The 20,055-nt window shown below is 38.8% G+C and overlaps 1 protein-coding gene across 4 annotated transcripts in view; it reads right to left on the reverse strand.

The window, feature by feature from the left end:
- The window catches only part of LOC124607120 (heterochromatin protein 1-like), a 135,642-nt gene that overhangs the window by 71,444 nt on the left and 44,143 nt on the right, over positions 1-20,055 (reverse strand). For 2 of the 4 annotated variants that reach the window (XM_047139325.1, XM_047139322.1), the window contains exon 2: positions 1,690-1,989. The exons of 1 other annotated variant lie outside the window; for it this stretch is intronic. In XM_047139325.1, the coding sequence (XP_046995281.1) occupies positions 1,690-1,989 (300 nt within the window). The remainder of the gene's footprint in view (positions 1-1,689; positions 1,990-20,055) is intronic. One more of the 4 variants, XM_047139323.1, reaches the window with a different exon arrangement.

A 20,055-nucleotide genomic window follows, 5' to 3' on the forward strand; every position in this document is an offset into this window, starting at 1 on the left:
TTTAAACTAATAGAAAAGGGCAATAAGCATAATAACTGAAAACAGCAGTGGACTCAATGTAAATATATGTTCAACAAATAAAACTTTGACACTAGTAGCACAGTTATAAATATATTAATCATGCGAGTTTCGCACAGGAGAGACTAACTTGGAGAGCAGCATTAAACCAGTCTTCATGTTGAAGACACAACAACAACAACAACAACAACAACAATAACAACGTGATAAATGAAGAAAATTTAATGGCTGAAAAAGAAAAAAAATGAGAAAAGATAATAACCGGCTATTACACCTACTGGAAGCAAATAAAAAAACTAATGGTGGAATTAATATACACACTGATACAGTAAGCTAAGGCGGAGGTGAAGAAGAATGGGGAAAAAATGAATATCGCACCGAGCACTAGTCTGATCTCCATCATATTCTTACCATTAATACTGAAAAGCAAAATGATTTTAAGACACACCTACTCTGGAAGATGAACATTTGTTCCCTCACTCTCCCACGCAATTCCGTGTTTAAGTCAAGCACGGCGATTCTTTTCATTAACATATACATATACAGTAAACTGAAATTTATATATAAAATAAACAAACAATAATAAATGCCACAAATCGTGTCTGAAAACAAGAAGACAGTACATGATGATTCAGTTTCCTTAACTTAATCCGAAGTCTCAGAGTTTATTTTTTAAATTCATTTTTAGACAGTTTCCCCACAGGTCCTGTTCTAACTGTTCAAAGTAGTTTCCCTGAGATGCAGGAACTGTGTTTAAGAATTTTCAAGAAGTCCAGTTTCAGATCTAGGTAGTGTACTTCTAGTATATTTTTTTGTTACTTGGAGACTAATCTTAATTTCATTTGCCAGGACCAGTTCAGAGCCTGCAATATTTCAAATATAATTTTCAAGTTGATATTGGAAACTTATGGGTGTAACAGACACCAGAGAACATTACAATGTTCAAAACAGCTGATGATTAATTGCACCCTAACTGTCTCAAAATACTATAATGTGAGACTGACAATGTCTTTCTTATGTTCTGAGATTCCAACAATTTTATCATCCAGTGCATTGTTCATGTCAAATATATTAGTTAAGGTGGTATACAATTCCACTTTAGCATATCTTGTCTTCACAGATCTATTCTGTAATTGTATCTGCATCACACAATGTTCTTTTAAAATTTGACTTGTCAGAGTTGCTGACTTCTATACATACGATCTCTTTTTTAATGTTAACAGCTGCCACACTTACACTCTTTAACATATTGAAAGTAGGCTATATTAGCTTCCACAGAGAAGAGCCATGAGCATTATCTGATTATCTTTGTGTCCCAGTGCACAAAAACCATTGGTTTCATTGGTTATGAATATTCTCAGCTTATTACATCTGCATCTGGCTAAGCATCCACCCAACACATGAAATAAAACACAGATGTTCTGCAATGAAAATATATAGAAAAAAAATCAAATAAATAAATAAACAAAAATAAAAGAAATGACTGGGGAAGGGAAATGACTAGACAGATGAACAGATGAGGTGGAAGTGAGGATAGGGAGGGGGAAGCGGTGGGGGGCGGAGGGGGGGAGGGAGAGAGGGAGAGAGAGAGAGAGAGAGAGAGAGAGAACCAATTTAAAATTCTTATGTTTGGGAAAGCAGATACTGAGTAGTTTCCCTGTTAGTATTTACAATAGGGGTGCAAACCATATTTTCTTCTTCATCCTTTGCAGAAGTATCATTTTCAGTGTTCTGTGTGTTGTTAGTGACTGCTTCTTCAGAAACCACATCCACTTTGCTGGCACGTTTCCTTCCATTGGTAACAGAAATCTCTTCACTTCTCGAGTTCTGATCTAAATACTCTTTCACAGCATTTGGACAATTTAAATTGTCTGCAATCTCCCATGTGTCACTGCCTGAATCATATCCTTTCCAGCGAATTCTGTACTTTCTCACTCCCCTGATCACTTTCATGTCTACAATCTTTTCCACCTGCAAAATAACAAAAGCAACAAAACATAATGAAAGATTTTTCCCTATCTGCAACTAAATGTAACAGAAACAAAAATTAGTTCAAAGTAATCTTATTTAACTTTTTATTCAATAACTATTATAATTGACACTGAGAAACCAAAGCTAGCTTCCTCAGAAAAGTAGATAAAGTTGGTGCATGTATAAACAGACCGAAAGAGGATTAAGGTTTAGCATCCTGTTGATAAGTTATTACAGGCAAAACAGAGAGCCATGTTATCAAAGAAACAATCCCAGCAATCTTTTTCATGGCTTAAGTAAACCATGAAAATGTAAATTTTAATGGAACTGATGGGGATTAGAATTACAACTCCCGAATGAGATTCCAGTGTGTTAAACAACGTACCATATCACTCAACTGAAATTACAAATTGGAGAGAGAACTAGAAAATCTGTCGTGTTGGAAACAAACAGAAACACAAAATAATAAGTACTAATGAACGAGATAAATAATAATCTAAAAGCAGTAATGACTCCAACAGCTCTAATCAGGCTGTGACTGCAAAAGAGATGGGCTGGGGCAATACAGCCAGTCTTTGAACAGAAGGTGTACTTAAACAGACTTTAAATAATATTTACATTAGGCTGCTGGGAGAATATGAACAAAATAATTCTATGAGAGGCCATGTCTGAGGTGTGACACTATTCACTAATGTTTCATTTCTGTCTGCAGAAGGGGCACTCTTTGATGCTGAAGCACTTAATTATGTAGAAGGCTCAAGAGGGCCTGAATTCTTTCTCTGTGTGATTACTGCAACCTACATTCTTTTGGCTGCTTACTGTGCCAAGCCTTTATGTTCCTCTGCAACTGAATTAGTTGGTCAAGTAAACTGTAAACACACACACACACACACACACACACACACACACACACGCACTAGAAATCCCTATCTAGTGTACCAAGATATCCTACCCACTATCCTTAGCACCCCTCCCACAGTGGTATTCTGCACCCACAGAACCTATACAATATTCTTGCCCATCTCTATACAATCGCTGCTCCCAACCCCTTGTCACATGGTTAATATCCCTGTAATAGACCTAGATGCAAAACCTGTCCCATATCTCTTCCCACCACTACCTACTCCAGTCGCAAGCATCACCTACCTAATCAAATGCAGGACTATCTGTGAAACCAATCATCTGATCTACAAGCTAAGCTGCAACCACTGTGCTGCATTCTATGTGGGAATGACAATGAACAAGCTGTCTGTCCGCATGAATGGTCACTGACAATCTGTGGCCATGAAACAACACACCATTGCTGAACAAGTCCACCCAACTCAATGTTCTTGATATCAATGACTGCTTCACAGCCTGTGCCATCTGGATCCTTACTACCAACACCAGGTTTTCAGAATTGTGCAGGTGGGAACTCTCACTGTTCCCGTAACCCTACTAGCCTAAACCTTTGTTAGTCATTGCCCTCATCCATCTCTATACAGCCCTCTATTCCACCAACACACCCACAGTCTTTTTACTGATCTCCTTTTCTGCTCCCCCCACCCCCACCATCTAACCTCCTAACTGCACCTAGCTACCCGACGATGGCCTTGTTGACTGAAAGCTCACTTTCTCGCAGTCTTTCTGTTGTGTGTACTGCAACTCAGCACCTACGCCATATGGTGAGTAGCAACTATTCTTTTCATAATATTGCATTAAATGTCTTATCATACTGTATGTTCATCTCTTTCAAAGTGAGCTAATATATAACAAGCAATAACTCAAAATATGCTGTTGTGGATTAGCACATTCTTTTGTCAGCCCTTCAATTGTTTCAAACCACACTTCTCCCCATTAGCAAATTTGATTCCTTCATGCCTTAGAATGCATTATTCCAACCAATCTCTTTTAGTCAAGCTGTGCCATAAATTTCTTTTTGCCTTGATTTGATTCAGTACCCAAGCTCTGCATCTTATCTTCCGAATTCTTCAGTAAGACCACATTTAAAAAGTTTTTCTCTGTATATCTGAACCGTTTATTACTCACATTTCACTCCTATACAAGGCTATGTGTAATCTCCCCACGGAAAATTACCCTTTACCACGCAATAATTAATAATGGTCAACCATATCATCCACATGTATTTACATTTGAAAAGTATCTGATCAGATTTTCTAGTAATATATGCGCCGACAGCTCGTCGACGCCAAGGTATTTTTCTAGCACGTTTATTCTTTGGAACAACAGAGGTACAGAAATGTATGCTCCATGGTTATTATAGTGGGAAAAAGGAACAGCTTCGGAAGTATCGGTTGGAAGATTATCGGATTGCTAAAAGAGATTTATTTACTCGTCTTCGCGCTAAAGCGAGCTAGGAAGTTTGTGCCGCTAGCGTGATATATAAAGAGAAAGAAAACCCTGTACAAGAAAATTACATGAGACTTGGAACCAACAGAAAACGGAACATGTACGAAAATGGGTTCAATATACAATTTTTCTCAGAAATAAGGTTTGTGACCATTTTATTCTAGAGTGAATGACGAATGAGTTCTCTGTCTGAATAATTGATGATTGTCTGGGCCCTGTAATTAATTGGGAAGTTTCAGCTGTGACGAAGAGAGCCTGCAATCTCTGAGTTTTTTGAAATCGTCCAAAAAGGCTTCGTCCACATCTGAAATTTTAGATCTGTCGTAAACTGAACGAATTGTTCAAACGATCGATTTTCCCAACTGAATGCAGCACTTAATAATAATAACAACAAATGTAAAGATCTTTTCTAGCAAGCCAGCCGCTGAATATTAAGACGAAGGGCTCCACCAGAGATTCTACTAGGCTGATTTCACGTAAATAATATAGTTAAACTGTACACAGATAAAGGACAGAGAGAGAGAGAGAGAGAGAGAGAGAGAGAGCGAATGAAATTCGAGAAATTACTCAGAATCCTCCATTAGCATAATTGTTTGTCTGTCTTTTCACGGATCAGCCTAATAAGAAAACACGAAGCCCTGACTTTATTGTACCGATTTATGTGTGAGGGTGAAAGAGCGATAAAGGCGACAGATACACTTCTGTACAGACAAAACATTACACCAAGTTAGCGGCAAGCTGCATTCATATAGACTTTCATCATTTACAGAGTAGAATTCATTATATATGCTAAAGGCAAATATCTTCAGAAAGGACTTCCTAACACTTAAATTTATACAGTATTTGGTGTTCATTAATTTATCTTTCTCAGGAATGCTTCACTTGCTAAAGCCAGTCAGTATTTCATATCCTCCGTATTTCGGATATCAGTTATTTTACTGTTTAAATAGCTACTTTAGTACTTCATTTAGTAATTAATTTCATCACCCAGGGTTGACAAGTTTCCCCAAGTGAAATTACCTGATTTCCAAAAAAGTTTTAGCATTTTTCCTTGATGAATTTAAAGATCTCAAGGGTAAGTTAAGACGTAAGTTGACATATCTGTCTTTACAGCTATGGTACAAGAAACAATAGTGCAAATGAACTATCTAAAAAAGAGTACTAACATTAATACCATTTAAAACGAACTGTTTTTAGATGTAGAAAACGACCAAAAATGGGATGTGTGTTTCATAAAGATCGCTGATGTTATTTTATTTCAATAAAACGAAACACATTTTGTGACAAAAATATGCATTTCCTTGGACTTGCGTGACATTTAAAATATCTTCACTGATGTTAGAAATAACCTCATAAGGAAGTGAATTAAACAGGTAAGAATTGCATAAACCAACACTGTAGGCGACTGCCAATAAAATGTTGGTTCTACAATGTTCATTATTGTCAGTTGTTACCCACTACCTTATAGCCATTATTTTACATGTATTTTGTAATTTTTCTTTTGAGAAATATATGAGTACATATCGTACAAACTGCCAACGACTGATACAATTTTCATCTTCATCTTATCGTCCATACTTTCTAACACAAAAACTACTTTTTAAGTGCCAAAATGTACTAGAGCAAATAAAATGTCTATAAAACACCACACTGTACAATGTACTTGCGGTGAGACAGTTGCAATTCCTGAAAGCCATCACCCATGGCATCTGGCCTGCTGAGGAGCACCACAGTCCTGGGTACATGAAAATCTGTGGCATTACGCCATACACAAACAGACCCGGCCCGCAGGCAGATTGGTGAGACTAAATCTAATGGGCAGGGCCTGCATATTAGCGGAAACCGAGTGGTTTCAGATCGGCAGGCACGATCCATTACAGATAGCAGCAGAAATGGCCTGCGGTTTTGGCCCATTGTGGAAATCCACTTGTGTGGCCATGGTCAGCTATTCAAGAGCCACAGACAGCATGTTGATGAAATGACACACAGTGATCAATCAATGCAAAACATGAAATCAAACAATGGAAAATCCAGGATGGAATGTAACAATACCCGAGAAGGAAAGTTGCTACTCACCATATAGTAGAGATGCTGAGTTGCAATAGACACAACGAAAAGATTCACAGAACTGTAGCTTTTGGCCATTAAGGCCTTCGTCAGCAGTACACACACACACACACACACACACACACACACACACACACACACTAGCACACACGTCTACAGTCTGAAACTACGCTTTCAGTTCTCTGAGACTGCAGACGTGTGTGCTAGTTGTGTTTGTATACGTGTGTGTGTGTGTGTGTGTGTGTGTGTGTGTGTGTGTACTGCTGACAAAGGCCTTAATGGCCGAAAGCAACAGTTGTGTGAATCTTTTTGTTGTGCTTGTCGCAACTCAGCATCTTCACTATATCGTGAGTAGCAGCTTTCCTTCTCGAGTATTGTTACAAGCAAAAAATAACTTGTTCAAATACTCTGAGAATCAATAATAATGAGGATAGGCAGCAACTCATCATAAAGGTGATTGCTGAGGCACAGACAGGCATGTAGAAAAGACAATCACACTATCACAACTAAATATTCAGCCATGACTTTTGTCAGAAAATGGAAGTACACACACACACATTCACTCTGACACAACCCATGCACACATGACCCCAGTCTCTGGTCGCTGCATCTACAGTCTCTGAGAATCAGATCCAAACAAGCCATTCCTCACACCTCCCTGCTTCTCATCAGCAGCTGCTAGACTAGCGGCAAGATGTGGTGGCAGCACTGACTGCAAGCTGAAGGAAATGGTAGGAAGAGGAGAAGCAGTAGTAATGAGGGAGTAGGGAAGCAGTGCATGTAATTAGTTGCACTCAGCCAATGATGATACACAAAACTTCAGTAAACAAACCATTTTATCTAGTGAGACAAAAATGAGATTTTCCAGTTTTTTTTCCTTCTTCAAATTTCCCTGATGTGTTTGAAATTCCCTGATATTCCCCGATTTCCAAAACCTGTGGCAACCCTGCTCATCATCTTATAATTCAACTACATTCCATTAACAATATTTTACTTTTGTTCGCACATGTCTTATAACTTCTTTTTCAGACTTTTCCATTGCATAAAAAAATTCTGAAAAGTGCTTCACCGTTTCTGACAGAATTGCAATGTCATTTGCAAACCATAAAGTTTTTATACTTCTCTCTGAACTTTAACTCCCTTTCCAAATTACCTTTTGGTTTCCTTTACTGCTGACTCTGTGTACAGACTGAATAACACTCCATTCTCAACTGCCAATTCTCATGACGTCCAATATTCTCAAAATGATGCATTAAGGGGACTTGTACATGAATAATTGTCAAAAAATCGATTTTTTAATATTTTTATCTTAAAAATTATCTGTAGTTTTCTGAACGAGAAAAAGTTTACTTACATGAAAATGGACTACAGAAAGTACCAAAATTAGAGGAATTTAAAAATGGCTGCACATACCATGATGTCCCCACGGCACACAGTCAGCTCTACTGAAAATAAAGTTTTGCTCTTGTTAGTTTTGTTTTTTATGACTTTTTAGTCCCTTAAGTTGGCTAACCTTTGAAAGCTTTACGGTTGATTATTTTTTGTTTATACAGAGTGTTTAGTCATTATTTGCTGTTGTTTTGGCACAAATATTTTGTTTACAGCAAAGTAACTGCGTGGGCGAGTATCTTATATCACTTACAAGCAATGGGAAGAATTAAAAAGTTCGATGTTAAACAACAAAGTTTATGCTAATTGGTTCACCAAACGGATTACCTCTGCTAATACTGAAATACGTGATACAACACTTGAATTAGCTTCAACTATTCACGTGCTTCAAAGCTAAAACTGAAATATTTGGACAATAGTCTTGACAGTATTAATGCTGGTAATATAGACGTCAATATTGATTCAGGTTGTGTTATGGTTGAACACTGTGCTCTATATGAATTAATAAATAGAGCTTTGCAGTGTAAGAGATGCGGCGAAGGTAGTTGAGGAGATACACACTGGAACAGGTTGTGCATAAAAATTAAGAATTTTTTGTAATTTTTGTGATTTAAGTGAATGTGGTTATACTTGTGTCATAACTAAACAGAGAGTGTATAACACAAATATTAAGTGTAGACACGAATGACAGCAATGCATGTATATCTGCAACCCTGGATGCATCCTGGCAACGAAGAGGCCATAGTTCCCTAAATGGTGTTGTGACAGCTACCTCCTTGGACAATGTTAAAGTCGATGATTTGGAATGTACTGTCATGGCTTTACTAGTGGAACTGAAAATCATAAAGGTTTGATTAATTTTAGAGCTTGTAAAGGAGGGACAGAATCTGAAGGTGTTGTGAAGATATTTCACAGGTCAAAGGAGAAATATGGTGTGATGTATACATCTTACCAAGGAGATGGAGACTCAAAAGTGTACCAAAACATTTGTGAGTGCAAATCTTATGCTGAAACAAAAATTGAAAAAATGGAATGTGTTGGACACATCCAGAAAAGATTAGGTACAAGACTGAGGAACTTGAAGAGGAATCTGAAGGGAAGGAAATTAGCTGATGGTAAGTGCATTAGGACGTGATAGACTTGCAGAAGAAATAAACAGGTTGCAGTATTATTAGCAACAAGCCATAAGACAAAATAAAAATGATCTTGAGGGAACAAAAAAGGCAGTACGGGTTACCTTCTTCCATAAATCCTCCACAGATGGCAACCCATGTTATGCACTCTGTCCACCTGGCAGTGATTCATGGTGTGGCTACCTGATGGCTGTTACTCAATGTGAGACCTACAACCGTAAACATTCTTTGCAATTTGTTATAATGGAAGGTATAACAGCTATACATAGGGGGATCTTAGTGACATAAAATTATTAGAGAAATGTTATGTGATAGGACTCAAAATCCAAATGAAAGTTCCAACAATTGTATATGGGAACAGATACCAAAAACTGTTTTAGTATGACTAAATACTTTGAAAATAGGTGTGCTATATGCTGTTCTTTTTCAATGACAGTGTAGTGTCAAGACTTAATGTTATAGAACTGATTGTGGTGCCTGGTGGACTAAATACGCATAGAGCTCTAATACTAACTGAACGAAGGGAACTCTTCGAAGCAGAAAAATCAGTGTTAGAAGCCACCAAAGAAGCAAGAATAAGAAGAAGTAGTGTGAAAAAGAAAAGGGAGGAAGAACAACACAGGAAATAAGATGAATATGGACCTGGGATGCATTAGTGCCATGCAAGTCTAAAAGAAAAAGCGTTTTAACTTTACCTTTAATTTCCTGAAAGTTAAATTATTTCATGTTCTGGTACACTTTGGATAAAAACTATTAAAGATAGAGCACTGAAATTTTGTATATTTGTTTCCAAAATTTTCGATAACCATACTTAAAATTTTTTTTGTACCAAAATTTATGACAGCACCACCTTTTCAATTGTCTGCTTTAAAGATAATAGTGTAAAGAACTTAAAAGAATAAATAAATTTCTACTTTGCTTGTATTTTGAGTACTGTGTACCTATGATGTACATACATAATTACGATGGTTTATTTCACTGAAAAAAAAAATTATATACATATATAAGAAGAGGAAGTGGGAGAATACAAGGTCTACCTGTCAGGAGTCAAAGCAGGAATAGCAGAATGGGGTGTAGGGCTTTACATCAGGAAAGAAATGGAACCCAGCGTAGTTGCAATAAGGTATGTAAACGAACGACTGATGTGGATAGATCTAACAGTGCCTAGCAAGAAAATTAGGATTGTGTCAGTATATTCGCATTGTGAAGGGACAGATCAACATAAGATGGATAGTTTTTATGATGCACTCAGTGATGTAGTTGTTAGAGTAAGGGACAAGGACAGTGTTCTGCTCATGGGTGATTTTAATGCCAGGATTGGAAATTGAAAAGAAGGGTATGAAAAGGTTATGGGTAAATTTGGAGAGAATATGGAGGCCAACAGGAACAGGAAACAACTCTTGGATTTCTGTGCCAGTATGGGCTTAGTAATCACAAACTCCATTTTTAAACATAAGAACATTCACCGGTATACTTGGGAAGGCAGGGGAACCAGATCTGTCATTGACTATAAAATAACAGATCAGGAATTCAGGAAGGCTGTGAGGGACACATTTGTATTCAGGGGATTCTTTGATGGCACTGATCAGTATTTAATCTGCAGTGAAATTGGTATTGTGAGGCCAAAAGTGCAGGAGGTCAGGTCCATATGTAGGAGGATAAGAGTGGAGAAACTTCAGGATAAGGAAATCAGGCACAAGTACATTACAGTGATCTCAGAAAGGTACCAGTTAGTTGAATGTAGTCAATTACAGTCATTGGAAAAGGAATGGACAAGGTACAGGGACACAGTACTAGAAGTGGCTAAAAAATGTCTTGGAACAGTAGTGTGTAAAGGTAGGATGAAGCAAACAGCTTGGTGGAATGACACAGTCAAGGCAGCCTGTAAAAGGAAAAAGAAGGCGTATCAAAAATGGCTACATACTAGAACTCAGGTAGACAGAGAAAGTTATGTTGAAGAAAGAAACAAATCCAAACAGATAATTGCAGCATCCAAGAAGAAATCTTGGGAAGACTTTGGAAACAGGTTGGAGACTTTGGGTCAAGCTGCTGGAAAACCATTCTGGACTGTAATTTTCAGTCTTCGAAAGGGAGGTAAGAAGGAAATAACAAGTACTTTGGACAGGTCAGGAAAACTGCTGAAGAATCCTGTTGACGCCCTGGGCAGATGGAGAGAATATTTTGAAGAGTTGCTCAATGTAGGTGAAAATATGATCAGTAATGTTTCAGATTTCAATGTACACTGGGATAGGAATGATGATGGAAATAGGATCACATCTGAGGAAGTGGAGAAAATGGTCAATAGATTGCAGGGCAACAAAGCAGCTTGGATGGATGAAATTAAGTCGGAACTCATCAAATACAGTGGAATGTCAGGTCTTAAATGGCTACACACAATAATTGAAATGGCGTGGGAGTCGGGACAGGTTCCATCAGACTGGGCGAAAGCAGTAATCACACCAATCTTTAAACACGGAAACAGAAAAGATTGTAACAACTACAGAGGTATCTCTTTAATCAGGGTTGTGGGTAAAATCTTCTCAGGTATTGTTGAAAGGAAAGTGCGAGTATTAGTTGAGGACCAATTGGATGAAAATCAGTGTGGGTTTAGGCCTCTTAGAGGTTATCAGGACCAGATCTTCAGCTTACGGCAAATAATGGAGAAGTGTTATGAGTGGAACAGGGAATTGTATCTATGCTTTACAGATCTAGAAAAGGCATATGACCAGGTTCCTAGGAGGAAGTAGTTTCAGGGGTAAGACAAGGCTGCAACCTGTCTCCATTGTTGTTCATATTATTTATGGATGATGAGTTGAAAAAAATAGACTGGCTGGGTGAGATTAAAAGATATGTGAACACAAAATAAGCAGTCTTGCATATGCTGATGACTTAGTTGTGATGGCAGATTTGATTGAAAGTTTGCAAAGTAATATTTCAGAGCTAGATCAGAAATGTAAGGACTATGGTATGAAGATTAGCATCTCCAAAACGAAAGTAATGTCAGTGGGAAAGAGAGATAAACAGATTGAGTGCCAAATAGGAGGAACAAAGTTAGAACAGGTGGACGGCTTCAAGTACTTAGGATGCATATTCTCACAGGATGGCAACATAGTGAAAGAACTGGAAGCGAGGTGTAGCAAAGCTAATGCAGTGAGCGCTCAGCTACGATCTACTCTCTTCTGCAAGAAGGAAGTCAGTACCAAGACTATGTTATCTGTGCACCGTTCAATCTTTCGACCAACTTCGTTGTATGGGAGCGAAAGCTGGGTGGATTCAGGTTATCTTATCAATAAGGTTGAGGTTACAGATATGTAAGTAGCTAGGATGACTGCAGGTACTAGTAGATGGGAACAGTGGCAGGAGGGTGTTCACAATGAGGAAATCAAAGAAAAACTGGGAATGAACTCTATAGATGTAGCAGTCAGGGCAAACAGGCTTAGATGGTGGGGTCATGTTACACGCATGGGAGAAGCAAGGTTACCCAAGAGACTCATGGGTTCAGCAGTAGAGGGCAGGAGGAGACTGGGTAGACCAAGGAGAAGATACCTGGATTCGGTTAAGAATGATTTTGAAGTAATAGGCTAAACATCAGAAGAGGCACCAATATTAGCACTAAATAGGGGATCATGGAGGAATTTTATACAGGGGACTCCAGACTGAACGCTGAAAGGAGTAATCAGTCTTAAATGATTATATATATATGGACACACACACACAAAGATGAGGTGACTTACCGAACGAAAGCGCTGGCAGGTCGATAGACACACAAACATACACACAAAATTCAAGTTTTCGCAACAAACTGTTGCCTCATCAGGAAAGAGAGAAGGAGAGGGAAAGACGAAAGGATGTGGGTTTTAAGGGAGAGGGTAAGGAGTCATTCCAATCCCGGGAGCGGAAAGACTTACCTTAGGGGGAAAAAAGGACGGGTATACACTCGCGCACACACACACATCCACATCCTTTCGTCTTTCCCTCTTTCCTGATGAGGCAACAGTTTGTTGCGAAAGCTTGAATTTTGTGTGTATGTTTGTGTTCGTTTGTGTGTCTGTCGACCTGCCAGCACTTTCATTTGGTAAGTCACATCATCTTTGTTTTTAGATATATTTTTCCTACGTGGAATGTTTCCCTCTATTATAATCATATATATATATATATATATATATATATATATATATATATATATATATAAAAATAGAGGGAAACATTCCACGTGGGAAAATTATATATAAAAACAAAGATGAGGTGACTTACCGAACGAAAGCGCTGGCAGGTCGATAGACACACAAACAAACACAAACATACACACAAAATTCAAGCTTTCGCAACAAACTGTTGCCTCATCAGGAAAGAGAGAAGGAGAGGGAAAGACGAAAGGATGTGGGTTTTAAGGGAGAGGGTAAGGAGTCATTCCGCTCCCAGGATTGGAATGACTCCTTACCCTCTCCCTTAAACCCCACATCCTTTCATCTTTCCCTCTCCTTCCCTCTTTCCTGATGAGGCAACAGTTTGTTGCGAAAGCTTGAATTTTGTGTGTGTGTTTGTGTGTCTATCGACCTGCCAGCGCTTTCGTTCGGTAAGTCACATCATCTTTGTTTTTATATATATATGAAAAGTGTGAGAGCTAAAGCTGTGGTCCATACATAAAAATGATCCCAAAAGACGTCTTAAAAGATGGTAAACATTATATGGGCTTACAATTCGTATTCTTTGAGTTACACTGACAAGTTTTCCAAGGTTTCTCCTGGTATTCATGGACCAATCCCCTTAATCTGATTCTGAAATGTTGTTGAACTCTTTCTGGAATATCGATGGGTATGTCGGCAACAGCTTGATGAATGATGTTCTACACAAGAGCCAGGGTCCAGGAATGACAGAAATCTTAGATAGCCTGATAATAAATAGTCACAGGAGCTATATCAAGTGACCATTCTGTCCAGGGAAGTGTTGCTGCAAAATACTGACACGTATGCTGTGGCACTGTCCTGCTGGAAGCATACATATCCTGTTGAGTGTTGGCAGGAAAAACTCCTGAATCATGTGGAAATAACTGTTAAAAGCCACTGAAACTGCCTGTTCGTTGTCTTCAAAAAGCCATGGGCCAATTATTCCAATTTGTGATAGTGCACACCAAATAGTTACACATTGTGAATGCAGGGGATGCTGATAAAGTTGTCTGGGGTATGAGGGATCCTAAAGGGCAATACCGAAATGGGTACAAAATGCACATTGCCTGGCAATGATTGAGTGACCATTAGAAAAGTATGCCTTAACAGCAAATGCATTCTCCACCCCACCTTCGTGCACTCCATGATGCTAACCACCTCCACTGGACCAACCATGAGAAAATGAGCATAAATCATAATATAAAAAAAGAATCATTATTACAAATCAGACTACCAGATTTTTTTAATTTGGAGCTTCATTTTTATGTTAGAGGTCCTGGAATTGAACAAATGGCTTAAAAACTATACAAATATTTCAAGCCAATTCATTTTAATAGTTTTACTGAATCTATTTAAATCAGTAAGGTTCCCCCATAGATTTATTTTTTATTGCTATCTCATGTGATTGTGTTACTGGAAAATGCCCATATTTCAAGACAGAACTATTTTACGGAAGGCTGAAAATAGACATGAAAATACAGAAACCTCACAGCAGGAAAAAAGTACTCATGTTAACAATATTTTGTAAGTGTAACGGAATGACACACATGCAGTAACGTAATGACGTACAGTAAATGAAGTAATGAAATGACAATTTTATAATGGACTGGCCAAAATTTACATTCACATACATATCAATGATACAATTCGCTGATGAGACTGCTATCCTTAGTGAAAGTGAAGAAGAATTTCGTGATCTGCTGAACAGAATGAACAGTCTAATGAATACAGAGTATGGATTGAGAGTAAATCGAAGAAAGATGAAGGTAGTGAGAAGAAGTAGAAATGAGAACAGCGAGAAACTTAACATCAGGATTGATGGTCACAAAGGAGACGAACTTAAGGAACTCTGCTATCCAAGCAGTAAAATAACCAATGGGAAAACACTGATAAGGAGAAGGAACAGGATGATAGAACATTTGTTAAGACATGAGGTAATGACTTCCATGGTACTAGAAGGAGCTGTAGAGCGCAAAAACTGTAGAAGAAGACAGAGATTGGAATACATCCAGCAAATAATTGAGGATGTAGATTGCAAGTGCTACTCTGAGATGAAGAGGTTAGCACAGAAGAGGAATTCGTGGTGGGCTGCATCAAACCAGCCAGAAGACTAATTTTTTTTTTGGGGGGGGGGGGGGGGGGCACATGGCAGAGGATATCACGTACCACTACTAGTCGTTTCCTTCCCTGTTCCGCCCACAAATACAGCAAGGGAAAAATAACTGTATAAAAGCTTTTAAATGAGCCCTAATTTCTCGAATCATACTTGTGGTCCTTACGTGAAATGTACGTTGGCGGCAGTAAAATCTTTCTGCAGTCTGCCTCAAATGCCGGTTCTCTAAATTTCTGCAAGTACATGAAGACTCTAGTAATAATCACATGCTGATCAAACCTACCGGTAATAAACTCAGCAGCATACTTATAAATTGCTTCAATGTCTTCCCTCAGTCTGACCCCAGTGAGGATCCAAAACTAAAAGAACTCACGAATGGATTGTACCACCATTCTATACACCTTATCTTTTACAGATAAGCTCTACTTCCTCAAATTTCTCCCAATAAAATGAAGTCTAGCATTCACCATCCCTACGTCCAACCTGGTGTGCTTATTTCCTTTCATACTGCTTTGCAATGTTACGCTAGTATTTAATCGATGTAACTCATCCAAGCAGCACACTGCTAATGCTGTATTCAAACATTACAGGTTTTTTCTACTTAACTGCACAAACTTATATTTTTCTAGAGCAAACTGCCATTCATCATACCAACTAGAAATTCTGTCCCAAGTTATCTTGAATATGCCTACAGTCACTCAATGACGATACCTTTCTGTACACTACAGTGTCATCAGAAAACCTCTGCAAATCGCTGCTCATACTGCCCGTCAGATCATTCACGTACATCAAGAATTAGAGTGGTCATATCACACTTCCCTGCGGCACTCCTGACGATGTCATGTCTTTGGTGAACACTCACCATGGCAGACAATGCACTACGTTGTATTACTTAAAAAAGTCTTTGACCCACTCACATATCTGAGAATCTAATCTGCATGCTCAGACCTTTGTTAACAGTCTGCACTGGGCATCGCAACAAATGCTTTCTCGAAATCTAGAAATGTGGTATCAGCCTGTTACCTTCCATTCATGGATTGTAGGATAGCTCAAGAGAAAGGGACAAGCCAAGTTTCACACAGGCAATCCATGCCGATTCATAGGCAGAAGCGTTATTATATTCAGAATCTGTTGGAGTATTCTCCACCAAACCAATGTTAAATATATTGGACTGTCATTATACAGGTCCAGCCTTTTACCTTTCTTATACAAGGGAGTCACCTGTGCTTTTTCCAGTTGCTTTGGACTTTGTGCTGGGCAAGTGGTTCAAGATAAATGCAAGGCAAGTAAGGGGCCAATGTCCCAGGGTACTTTCTGTAAAATCAAATTGGAATTCTATCTGGACCTGGTGACATATTTGTTTTAACTCTTGTAGTTCTCAGTTTCTCAATGCCAGAGATGCCTACTTCTGTGTCCTCCAAGCAGGAGTCTGTGTGACAGTCAAACAAAGGTATGTTTATACGATCCTGCAGTGTGAATGATTACTTGAATGTGAAATTTAGAACTTCAGCTTTCCTTTTACTAACTTCTATTGCCACACCAGGTTGGTTGATGAGTGACTTGGTAGAGGCCTTCAACCCCCTTTGTGATGTTGCATACGACCAGAATTTTCTCGGGTGTTTGGAGAATCCTTGCTCCAGGTAGTTTCCTGAAAAAGTGTTCAAAAGCACTTCACTAGAACTGTCTGTTCGTACCAACTGTAGTGAACCTACAGCTGTCCCAATCTACAGCCTGTAAATTAAAGTTGCCTCCAACTAATGCTGTATTATCTGCACATTTCCACACTACTGAGTGAAGACTTTTCTTGAATGATTCTAAAACTGTTACGGTGGAATGAGGTGGCCGGTACAAACATCCAATAATTAACTTGAATTCACTTACTTCTATCAATAGCAATGAACACTTACCCTCCTATGGCATCTAGTGCATCATTTCGATATACGTTCCATGCCTCACTAAATATTTCAGAACACTCTACTTTGAGTTTCAGTCAGTTCTCGGTTCCAAGAATAATATGAGCATGACAACTTTCCTGTAGGGCAATAAGTTCCAGAAATTTGTTTCAAGTACTTTTGACAGTTTACATTTAAAATGTTGACATTTGAAATTTCTCTACCCTGTAAGCGAACAGATTTCATTCTCTGTGTATTGACTGGTGAGCAATCATCAGAAGACTTCGAACTATTGTCTAGCCCAAAAAAAACCATGTGCACTACCCAAGTAGTCTGCTACCCAAGTAGCTGCTCCCTTTGTGTATTATCCCTCTGAACTATCCAGTGGAGTCCTTCAATTCTGCTATATTGCATTTTAGGCAGTTGTATGTTGGTTATGATGTTAACAAAAATTGGAGTGAATATATAAGAAGAGGGAGTGCTGTACACCAAGAGCATAATTTTCAGAGAGAAGAAACTTGTATGCAGTCTGTCTGAAGAGGGACGGCTGAAAGGAGAGCTAATTATCCATTTTACTAAAAACTTACAATGAAATGAGTAAATGGATGCATACTGCAAATAGAATGTGGTTGCTTATCATGAAGAACAGTCTTTCTTCTGTAACATGAGCTAATTAAATACCACTACAAATGTCAAGGTGTAAGAAACTCAATACAACCAATAAGGGAAGAAAAAACAACATTTACTGATTTCCAATTTACTGCAACGGAATGTTGGCTATCTTTGAAGGCCACTATGAATTAGGCCTAAATGATAAGGGCATTTTTAGGTATTGTGTTGTTAGAGGTTTACTGTAGTGAAAAGACTTACTTAATACCAAAAATGACTCGGGAGATGCAAAAAAAGAGAGGAAATGCAGAAATAAAGTTACAAGCCACACTGTAGGTGATGTTGACGATGACTGCATCGGCTACTCCAATATTCCAATCAAATCTTCAGTTAGGCCGGTATTACACTATCAAATTTCTTTGTCAAAGATCTGATCAAATATTCCAACAAATATATTTGACGTAGTGCTAGAAGGGGTATTACACTGTCATCGTATTTTTCGTCAAAGTTCAAGATGGCTGACAACAACTTGTTATCATCAACCGCAGCAGTGCGTGTACCACAATTGCACTGTGCGCACATGCGGAAGAGAAGCGGGGGGAAAAAAGGAAACATACCTGGGTGAAGCCATAGGTTTTATGACGACACGATAAAAGCATTCAACAAAACTTGTTACATGAGCTTATAGGGGAGGACGTCAAGCCGTACATCGATTACTTAAGAATGGATGAGCATACATTTCTGTATGTGCTCAATGAAGTGTATCCTCATATAACAAAGCACAATATTCACTTAAGAACTGCTACATCTGCAGAAGACAGGCTCACTGTAACACTCCGATTCCTTGCTACAGGAGAGGGTTAGGTTAGGTCATTTCAGGCCAGGTCTCCAATCTTCTTAATTTATTTGTGTCTTCAGCGTGCCTCACGTTGTAAAGTGCCTTATCAGCTTCACATATCTCTATTAATTTTGTAGTTGTCGGCACACACCAATTGTATTTACCGGCAATGTTTATAAAAACACTACAGACGACAGAACGCTGCAGCGATGCTAGTGCTCCATGTGGTAACATGTTACATTGCAGTGAACAGAAGACAAGCGACATCTTTGATCAAATCTACAGCGAGGCCCTAGATTTGATCAAATATTGGACGACATTTGACAAAGTTTCCTATTACACCATCAAATATCTTTGACAAAGAAATTTGATAGTGTAATACCAGCCTTACATTAAAGAAAGCAGTTGAATGCGTGGCAACTGGTTTACCTACAAGTGCAAGAAAGTTGTGGAGGAACTGACTGTTGCTCGTGGAGTTTTACTAAATGCTTACAGGTGAAAGATCAAATCCAGGCACAGACAATGCTGTTACTAGTTTCTACATTCGAGATGACATTTCAGAACAAAATCCTGGGATGAAAGATTATGTGATAGTGAAAGATAAGAAAGGTGTAAAAAACGAAATCCAGAAGAGGTACCTTGGCCTTGAAAGAAGAGGACTTCTCTCACATGCCAACGATACTGCCAGAGTTCTGGGCATTGGGATCACAGCCTGTGTGCACCTTACAAGATACACTGCACAATCTATGCTTCTGCCACTACCATGAGAATGTGAAGATACTTTTGACAGTTATAAACGGCGTTCCACAAGTGAAAACCACATTTGTCACTTCATTAGTACAATAGTCTGCAATCAAGAGCACGACAGGAAATGGGACCACATCTAGTATGTTTCTGCAGCCTGATGGCATCTACCAGCAGGACAATGCGATACATTGCACAGCTCATTGTGTACGTGTGTGGTTTGAAGAGGACCGGGATGAGATTGCCATACTCCCTTAGCCACTCTACTCCCTGAATTTAAACCCAATTAAGAATCTGTGGGATTACCATGTAAACAAATCAAGAAACTGTGGGACCACTTCGACTGGGCTGTTTGTGCCATGGCGCCTTAACTGATAAAAGTAGCACTGCTGGCCACAGCACATAAGTTTGCATGGCTCCACATCCCTGTTGGTACCTTTCAGAGCCTCATTAACTCTTTCCTGCATGTCTTGCAGTGGTCTGTCCTGGAAAAGGTAGTTATTCAGGCTTTCGAGAGGTGGTCACATTAATGTAACTGGTCAGTGTATTTCTGTCCTGCAAACATCTGTGAAGAATAAGGAGCAGTTAGATCAAATCTGAACGGGAAATGCTCTAGTAAAGCACGCCGAGCCATCCATGTTGTTGCACCTATTTCTCCTTATATTATTGAGTATCAGTATTTCTCACTATCCCCTCAGATGTTTGCACTCAATTTCAAAAAGCAAGCTCCAGCTGAAGCAATTACACGGAACCTGATTTATCAGGC

The sequence above is a fragment of the Schistocerca americana genome, chromosome 3 (genome assembly GCF_021461395.2).
Source record: "Schistocerca americana isolate TAMUIC-IGC-003095 chromosome 3, iqSchAmer2.1, whole genome shotgun sequence".
NCBI lineage: Eukaryota > Metazoa > Arthropoda > Insecta > Orthoptera > Acrididae > Schistocerca > Schistocerca americana.